This window comes from Apus apus, chromosome 5 (assembly GCF_020740795.1).
Source record: "Apus apus isolate bApuApu2 chromosome 5, bApuApu2.pri.cur, whole genome shotgun sequence".
Classification (NCBI taxonomy): domain Eukaryota; kingdom Metazoa; phylum Chordata; class Aves; order Apodiformes; family Apodidae; genus Apus; species Apus apus.
The window spans coordinates 33,058,996-33,068,854 of record NC_067286.1 but is presented as its reverse complement, the minus strand read 5'-3'; the positions used below and the strand labels follow the sequence as shown (position 1 = coordinate 33,068,854).

Sequence of the window (9,859 nt, the reverse complement as noted above, 5' to 3'; positions counted from 1 at the left end):
GTGAAAATGGAAGAGCAAGCTCTGCTTTCATTAACACTTCACCGTTATTGCTGTCTTGACCAGACAGTATCTGGGGAGAAGGAAATCCACACCTAGTGATGCATGTAATGCTTCCTGCAGTACCTTAACAGTAGGAAGGATTTGCCTCTAAGGTAGAGAGAAAAAGAAGCGAATTGCCGGCTATGAGCTGGAAAAGCAGCGCAGTTGGCTCTGGCAGTGAGGGGGTTGACTGACAGTCTGCAGTGCAGTGGAGTTAGCTGAGCTCCCTATATGGCTGTGGATTAGCTATATGCTAATACTGATAGGAGAAGAGGAGCTGTATCGAGCGCAGCGAGCTAGCAGTGGAAGCGATCAGAGTCTCAGCAGAGCTGACTCCTCAATGGCCATGGCTGAAGGGGGTGAAGGAGGGGAAGATGAAATACAGTTCCTACGAACTGTAAGTATCTGCTTTTTATAGGTCGTGTAGTTCATTATTTCCTCTGTCATGTCTGTTCCTTTTCTGTTGTGTTAAAATTAAAGTGTTCTTTCTGTGCAGAGCTTTGCCAAGTGACAGAATTGATTTAGTCAGTGGAAGAAAAATAGAGCAAGAATATGAGCTTTACTAGCATCAGGCAGCCTCAGTGTGTTCTTCCTTGAATCTGCTCAACAGCCAGTTTGGTATAAGGAGACCTATTTCCGCTGTAATCCCCTGTGTTTGAAGCGTCCTCGTCAACTTTGTACTTGGGTTTCTAAATGTAGCATGCCAAATATCTGACCTCTGAAACTTCTGTCTAGGTTAGATTTCACTGACATTAACACAAGCTTTGCAAATAGGAGAGCCTTAAAATGATGAATAAACCAAGCAAGCCCTTGATGACCTGTTCTGATAAACATGCACACAGAGGCACACTTGTGTGCAGGGAATACCAACAGATGTTGAAGTCACGGCTCTGCAAATGTTTGGAGTCTTTTCTCTGCTTAAATGAAGCTTATTTTTAAAGGAGATAAGGATTTCTTTGGGAATGGGTGTTAATTAGTGAAATAGCCTTCACTTGGTGTAATTTTCTATAAAGAGCCCTCACACCATTCTTTCCTAAAGCTTTACACAAATCTTCTATGACAACCAATTTGGACTTTAAAGCAAGTAGTGTTCATGCACTAATTTTTGGGAAGAGGATAAGATCCTTCTCGTGTCATCTTGTGTGTCTCATTATTTTTACCCTGCATGACTAAGAGTGTATTGTTGTGTAACTAGCATGAAAAAAACTGCTAGTGATGTATGTATTTCTCCCCTTTCCATATTATCTTTACATTGCATTTATCACAAGTAATGTTCTAGAAACAGTCTTCTCTACAGTTGACACAACTTTAAAAGCGTAAGTCGCTAAAATAAAACATGCTAAGTGCCCAAAGTAGGAAATTACAAAGCTGATTTCTGGGAGGTTGGGAATATGTATTTCTGGGATTTAAAGGTTGGACAGTGGTGCTGGCTGCTGCTGTTTATGTAAATTGTTTAGGTGTGATGAAGTGTCATTAGCACTTCTAAGCCCGCAAGAATTTCATGGGGGAAGGGAAATGAATAATCACAGTTAAGTGTTCTTTCTAACATCCCTTTCCTCCACTCTACTTTTTAGAGGTATCTATATTACATAGTTTAGTAGGTTACTCAGCCTTTAGGAGAAGGTGCTTTTATCTGAGGATGAAGCTTTAAATAAATGTCCTTCATCCCTTCACTTTTCTGAGATGTTACCTTGACTGAAGAATCTTCGGTAGCGATGAAGTGAGAAGCTTTGCCTATTCATAGATAGCCTGTGTGTGCTACATGAGATGGCAATTTTTGCTGCTGTGACCCATTCTCATGCTAGTAGAACTCTATTGCACTTCTTTACAACGGGTAAAATAGAGACCTAAATAGAGATGGGGGGCAAAAATGGAAACAGCAAAAGTGAGACTAAGCAGAAGCATTCCTTCTACTTGGCGTTAGGAAATCTATTAGACAAAAAAACTCCAAACAAACTAGATTTCTGTCTTGGAAGCCCCACCTTCTCTTTGCTGTGAACAGTCATCAGTTACTGCTGTCTCCTCTCATTATAACTTCCTTCACCTTCATGGAGAAAGGATCGATTGTTGTTTTGCAATATACTGAGAAAGGAACCATTTATTACGTAGACTGCTACAGTGATGGAAGCCTTCAGCAGTTCCTACTTACAGCTTTTATTGCTGCCTAAACACTGTTTGTACATATAAATATGAAGTATGGTAGCCATTAGAACTCCTTCAGTAAAATTGCTGATTAATCAGGATCTTCTCCGGATCAAAATGTTTTCTGGGAATTTGAGCTGCTAGTGAATGTTTCCCAGGCTTGTGTAGCTGAATCTTCCCTTGAAATTGTTGATCTCTGTATTCCTATTTTTGAGTCTGTAGGCAGAAGTGCTCTAGGATGTTTCAGGCTCTCAGAGATAACTTTTTCCTGGTGAGGAATGAAATAAGTTTAGTTCTCTTTTGATTAAAAAAAAATATTCTATAGCATTTTTTAAAGGAGGGAGAGAATTAACTCTTCAAAGTCTAGTACAATTAATTTATGTTTCCTTAAAAGGAAACTTCCTCTTAGTCCTCCATTTTTTGTTGGTTATGTTTTTTTCTCTTCCACATTGAAGTTACTGTATAGTTTTGTGTATTACTTGTAGGTTCTCTGTTCATATAGAATGGCTACAAGCTCAGTAATGCATAAAAATTATACCTGTATTTGTTTCTATAGAGCCACAAAATTATGGGTATATTTGTGAACTTTGATTGAAAGCTTTTCACTATCACTTTCTGTTCCAAGACTTTCCTCATATTTGATTAATTTGGCAGCAATGGAAATTATTTCATTGTCATCGCTGTAGTAGTAGTAGTGTGTCTTCAGTACTCATTGCAAGTAAGTTCTGGTTCTTCTGTGAAGTCTTTATGTGCAATTATAGCATTTAATGTTACTAATACAGTGTAATTTCCTTAATTTTTTTCCTGACTTGTAAGTTCAGTATGAATACCAATATGCATATAAATACACACATTTTCTTTCCTTAGACTGCTACCCTGCTGCTGTGTCTTTGTTATGAAATTTAAGTTTTGTTTCTGTAATAATGCTTGTAATTGTTTTTCTAGTTGGTGCCTCTCATCTGGATGTATGTGTGTATACTTGCTTGTCATGTATGGAAAGGAGATGCAGAGCTCTTGTTACATGTATGTAACACAGAATACTGCTGTCTCTTAGTTTCCTGCCTTGATAATGTTCGGTTTTTAGGTGACTTTCCCTTGCTGTTTGTTTGTTATCCCTTTGTAAGGTATAAAGACATGAGAAATTAATGAAGGTAACATTTATGCAACATTAGACAGGAACACATATGTGCTGTTTTGAGATAACATGCAGAGGGATATAGAGGGAACTCTGTTGCCCTTGGCAATGTGGATGAGTGAATGTTACACATTCTCATTCAAGCCATTCCTAGCTACTGTAACAAATTGACAGTCCTCTCCTCTCCGGAAATAATTCCCAAGATCTCTGTCACTCCCACTGCTGCTGAATTAATAAAATAGAAGGTGATGCCTTGGAGCAGATAGCTTTTGTCTTCCTCCATCAAAAATGCCTATACAGTCACTTGCTAACAGAGAGAATGACAGGACAAAGGGAAAGTCACACCTCCTCCTAAAACATAGGGACAGTTTAAATGTACTTATAATGGAACATGTCAAAGTCGTTTGCCATCTTAGAGTCCAAATTACGCTGGTAACATTAGTTAATAGCTATATTGCTTTCATATTTTTTTCCTGAAATTCATCATATTTCTGGAAAGTGTTTCAAATTATTTTAATAGAAATAGATATTACCTCCCCACCACCAACATGGCTCATAACACATTAGTCAAGAATGTTTTGCCTTTTTTTTCCATGGTTCTGAATGGAGTGTGTTGTTGTGTATGGCTATTGGTGTGTGTATGCCTTTGTGCATCTGCCTGTGTATATGTGACTCCTTCCTCAGCTGGTTACAAATTCTTAGTTTCTCTGAATGACAAAGGCCTTAACAATTGATTCTTCTTAGACTTTTGCTCCATTAACAGCTTGTCTCAATGACTTAATTTTAAGTCTTCTGATAAACCTTTCCAATCGCTACTTAAAAATTTACAGGTAGTCATGGGAAATTGGTGTCTGTCATAGATTGAGTGTAGTTATCTGTTTTACTTAAATGGCAAAGTACTGTTTTTACAAAGACCTGGAGCTGAATATTTGGATTTAATTTTTTTTCAAGACCTAGTCCATGTATGTAGTTAGTGAGTGGATTTACAGATTTTTTTTTTTCAGGTTTGTTTTTGATCACTTATGTCTTAAAGTGCTGCTCAGTCAAGACAATTGGTTGTCTCATACATGTTTATATGTGGATAAACTTTCCTATTTATATTTCTTGAAAATGAGCTCTTCTGCTCTTCTTATGTTACAGATGAGATTGGAAATAATCTCAGTTTTACAATAGCAACTGTAAGATATGGTATGAATTAGATTTTTACAATCTTTTTCACTGTTGAAAAATATAAATAAAAAAAGTTAATAACAAAGAATATGTGAAGTGGAAGCATTAACAGAATTTGTCCTTAATAGTTCAACTTAATATCTAATAGTTGAGCTACTACTACTGCATGCTGATACTCCGTAACACACGTGTGGCTTGATTCAGGAAAATACACAGATCCGCCATATAATGCTCACCAGATAAATACTTGGAAGCAAATATATCAGACAAATGTCAAAATGTCAGACAATATGGAAGATATTTCTAGGGAGAAGTTTTTAGCAGTGTTTAATTATAAACTGGGAAAACATGGAAATTTTTCTCAGTGAATTGTGTATGAGATTATATAAAAGTAATATAGAAATGTATATATATTGAAAGTCACAAAGGCTAAGGCACACCTGAAGATCAAATCAGTGGAATTTTCCTAATGTCCCTTTTAAGAGAGCAGGGCGGGTTCTGCATGCTTCTTGAACAGCTGAGTGTGTTCTGTTGTATTTTTTTCAAATTAATTAGGACATTTTGTCTGTTGATCACTGAAATGTACTGCAGTTCGTGCTACAGTTGCCACTCAATTCCTTTTAGGAAAAGGGTAAAAAGAAAGACGAAAGTTACATAAAAATTGGGTTGCTTCTGAGAATTGGTGTGTGTTAGCAGCTTAAGAGATTCTTAAATGTTTATTTATCTATGTATCTATTTGTCTCTGTGCATTAAATCTCCCCCTTCTGATCCTGTTGCCACAATTTTTAACAATTATATAGCAGTCCATACTTCTAAGTCATCAAAGAAGCTGATAAAAAATTGTGCAACAAAGAAAATCTCCACCATGTCTCTTCCACTTCATTAAAAAAAAAAAAAAGTCTTTCAGATATATTTATTTTTGCTTCTTAAACTTCAGGCTATCACCAGTACAGGTATTTGCAGTTGATCTTCTTGCCTCATTATCCTTCACTGTCTACCATGGAAATAATACTTAAGTTTATGAATTTATCCTGAGTTAATATTCTTAGAACTTGTGGCATCCTTCTTTGTAAATATTGTTCTATTTATTTCCATCCATTGAATTGCCACTTTTATTCATTGCATGTGTTCTCAACTTTGTGAACAAATTTGCCCAGCATGTCACTATATGTAAAAGGGTTAGCTTAGACTCATTCTTTGCCTAGGAGGATTTCCTTGCTGAAAGTCTGGTTAAAATTGTAAGATAATTTACAATATAAAAATTCTTCTAGTACGTCACATGGTGTAGTATGCTGTGAAAGGTGATTTTCAATGAAATAAAAATAAGATCTTCTGCAATTAATTACAAGTTATTTTCAAGGCACAATTTTAGGCGAATGTTCTACCACACAATAAACTCAACAGTCATGCCCTCCGACTGTGTGGTGTGTCCATTTTTTTAGTTCTGGAGATACTGGAGTAGTGCCTTGATGTATGTATCAGAATTATTATATTTGTTGGTAACCATTTCTATTTTGGAGTGAAATAATCTGATTTAAGTAGTTATTTCAGATTCCTGGTTTGGAATAGTCCTTTAGAAAAATTGCACCATGTTTAGATGGAAAGGGAAACATCTAAGTAGTTTGGTATGATTCATATAATAAAAGTTGTTTGAAGTTTATTTAATGGTTGGAATTTTATAGCTGTTGGGGAAAAGAGGGGTAAGTCATACATCTACAACGGCAATATAATTTCATAGAACTTCATATGATTTGTGTTGGTATACCTGGGTCTTTCTCATTCTCTGACTTACAGTCTTGAGGTCTGTTCGTAGCTAGTGTTAGAAATACAGATTGAGTGGAATGTTTATGCTGCCAAAAGCTTAAAATTAAAATAAGAACGGCTACAGAGGATGGCAAAAAGGGAGTAAGAGAAGGCAGTGAAATGATCTACAGCATGTCATTAGGTAGTGATTTTCACATTTTAGTTACAGAAACCATTATAAAGAAGATTTACTGGTGTCATGAAGAAAAAACTGATAAATACTCTGGGAAATATACATTTGCTAAGTGATAATGTATTGAAAGATTATATCAGGTAAAGGGAAGCAGAAAAGAGAGAAGGTAAGTAGAGTTTTTGCAGATACAACATGTGGACAATGAAGACTTGCATCATGAGTAGTCGGAAGTGAAGGCTGAGTTCTCTCCATGAAATTAATAGTAATTGAGTTAAGAACACACTTCTGAAGGTCCTGAATATAGTAATGATTGATTTAACTCCTAGGACAGATCAAACTAACTGCTTGAAACTTCCTTTTACAACTTTTATTCTTTCTCAGTTTTATTTTGTTTGGGTATCAATAGCAATGCAGGTGTACTGAAATAATATCAAATTTGTTACAATCAAGCAAAACTCTTCAATCTCACCTTAGAATGTTAGTGAGTTAAAAGCCTTTTTGATAGGATTTCTGACCATGCAATAATCCTAAAATATTACTCCAATCATACTTTTACCTATTTCCCCCTAGACCCACTGGTGGCTGTTATGGGGAGTTGTCTTCTGCTCAAGCTCTGCTTTTTGGTGTCTGAAGAGGAATTACTACCTTTGGGAATAAACAGGGAGTTTGCTGGTGATGTTCCCACATTTTTATAGAATGCAGCATGTAGGTTGCTTGGTCTCTGTGCTATTTTTCTAATCCCTTGCCATGCTAACTGGGCGTGATTCATATTGAAATCCAGCTGTGAATTTTGCTTCTTATTCAGTTCCCATGGCAGTGCTGCGACCACACAGCCAAATGCTGCCAGGTGTGTTAGACACAGATTCAAAAAATTAAAACAGAATTGGGGGCAGGGAAGAGAAGGAAAATAAATTTGGCACTTGAATTGATTTGAATTCAATCACAGAACAGTAGTTTAAAGTAATGTATTTCTTCACTTCATTAATGAAAAACATATTTTCCCAAATGGCACATAGTAACAGTGCAGAGATATAATAAGCACAGATCTCTATAGACTGTAAAATTGCCATCTTAATTTGAGAAAACAATTGCTAACATAAACACAATTTAAAAGACTTAGAGAGAAAACAAGAGTTATTAGTGCATACCTCAATTAATATTTTTATTTGCTTAATGTAGAAATTTTAGATTTAACATTCTGTCTTTATTGTCATTAAAAAGTCACTAGACCATTCATTCCTTATGTCTATGAGTTAGTAGGGTGTAGTGGGTTTGGTGCTGGAAGATTTAAAATTCTGTACAATACATTGTTTAAAAATAATGTATGTTGTTCTAATGGCAGAAGATATTTTTGTCCTCAATACTTAATTTGCTTGGGTAACTTTTGGCAACTTATATTCTGAAAACTGCAGTAATGTTCTGAAGCACAACTGGCAAATGTGTGACATCATCAGAGTGTGTCTAAAGTAGTTCAAGACTGAGATATGCATAGAAATTATTAAAAAATACAGGAAAAGAGATTTATGGTTTTTTGCCTCCTAGATCTGCTTTTGGTAGTTTCTCTCCTGCAATATGATGAATGTATACATGTGCTGTCAGCCTTACTCATCTCTTGTCAGTCAACTCTCAGCCTTAACAGTCGTGGTTCAGCTGTAAATAAGAGCTGATGACCAGTCTGTTGATCAGGTAACCTCTCTTTTCCAGTTTCCTCTTCTGGCACATCATGTCTATGGTGAGGAGTGGCAGCTTCAGTCAATAGAAGCAATGAGAGAGACAACAGCAACATAAGGTGAAAGATTCAGTAGTGACATCAGGTTTGTTCCTTCTGCTGGGCTTATATCCAAATAAGCAAGTGCTAGTTCCTCAGTAAGATGAGTAGTCAGCACACGCCTGAGCTGTTTTTAGTCCACAACAAACATCTCTGTCAATCTTGAGCATTTCAGATACTTCAACACTCAACCAGGTTCTCCAGTCCATGGAATCAGAAAACCAGCTTCCTTCCTTTGATGCAATTGCAAAAACTTGAATTCTCTCCAATAATGATAAAATACAGAAGAACTGCAATCAATCAATTAATAAATAAGGACTTTAAATAAAGTCCTTAACAAATTACTTGTACAAACACTAGAATTTCAACTTGGAGACTTGAAACAGCTGTTTAGCAGCAGATGCAGAACTAACTTAAAACACTGGAAATTTAACATGCTTTCAAATTGCATCAGCAGTACTATGTACAAATGGGAGTACAAGAATCATCAGGCTTAAACTATATACTAAATGCCTTAGATGATTCACTAACATGCCTAAGGCCAAATGACTTCCATTTCCCAAGACTGCTTCTGAAGTTCATTGTCTGCACTGTCTCATCCTTTCTATATACAAGAAATGCCCAGAAGACCTATACACCTGGTACATATTAATTATACTTGATGTTAGTAGTTTGTAGAATTGGGAAACTGTTTGATAATGTATAGAAATCTTGATACACTCAGTGCACAGTCAATTAACATTTTGATTTTAAAAACAAATAAAAGAAAAATTGTCCCCCTGCCCCCCCCCCCCCCCCCCCGGCCCAAACTGTCAGTATTATACTCCAAGCTACTAGAATAACCTTCTTCTAAAGTGCATATCCATTTCTGTTGCACTTTCCAAAAGATCAAAATCAATAGAACTTTTAATTCCTATGTAGCCGGAGCTGGGAAAAGTAGACTTTAGTATTTGGAAGACCTCAATCTGATTGTGTATGGCATGCATGCTTTTGTTGTTACAAGGTAACCTTTTTCTGAAGAACATTCACAGGACAAAGGATTTTTTGCTGCGTACTTGTTGACCTCCACAGGAAAAAGTGCTATTAGGGATTATTAAGATTTGATTTCTTCATCAGTCATTATCTGTGGGAAGTAAATAGTGATTGTGTGCCAAACCTTGATTTTAAACTTTACAATTTTTCCTTTATTTATTTGCTGTTTACATACATTAAAATTAATAAAGAAAGAGGGTTTTAAAATACAAAAAAACCAAAAAAAAACAAAAACAAACAAAGAAAGAGGAGAAAAAAGGGTTGCATTGAACAATTAAATCAACATAATGAGCAGCATACACAATTAATTCAATTCTAAAAGCACTTTAAAAAAAAGCTTCAATAATGGAGTGTGCTACTATAAATTTGTGTTTTACAAGAGAAGGAAAATTTAGCAGCTACAAGAGGACTTTTTTCCCACCCTTATGGTTTTGAAGCTATGACTTTATGCAGCACTGAAAAGACACACTTTCTGGCAAAAGTTTGTTTCATAGAAGTGTATATAATGGTGTTGCTGTAGAAGAGGTTAGGATGTGGGATTACATTCTTCAGCAGTGATGTGAATATTCGCCCACAGTTACTTCAGTTTAATGTGTTAAATAGTAAGAACTTGGTACATCAAATTCGGAAAATACTT

At 35.9% G+C, this 9,859-nt stretch overlaps 1 protein-coding gene across 10 annotated transcripts in view; it reads left to right on the top strand.

Moving 5' to 3' along the window:
• The first annotated feature begins 256 nt into the window (after nt 1-256).
• RYR3 (ryanodine receptor 3) overlaps nt 257-9,859 on the top strand; it is a 210,986-nt gene continuing 201,383 nt past the window's right edge. For 8 of the 10 annotated variants that reach the window (XM_051621641.1, XM_051621643.1, XM_051621642.1 and 5 more), the window contains exon 1: nt 258-436. In XM_051621641.1, the coding sequence (XP_051477601.1) occupies nt 290-436 (147 nt within the window). In that variant the 5' untranslated portion in view covers nt 258-289. Of the gene's footprint in view, nt 437-9,859 lie in introns of all 10 variants that reach the window. The other 2 variants (XM_051621636.1, XM_051621634.1) reach the window with 1 other exon arrangement.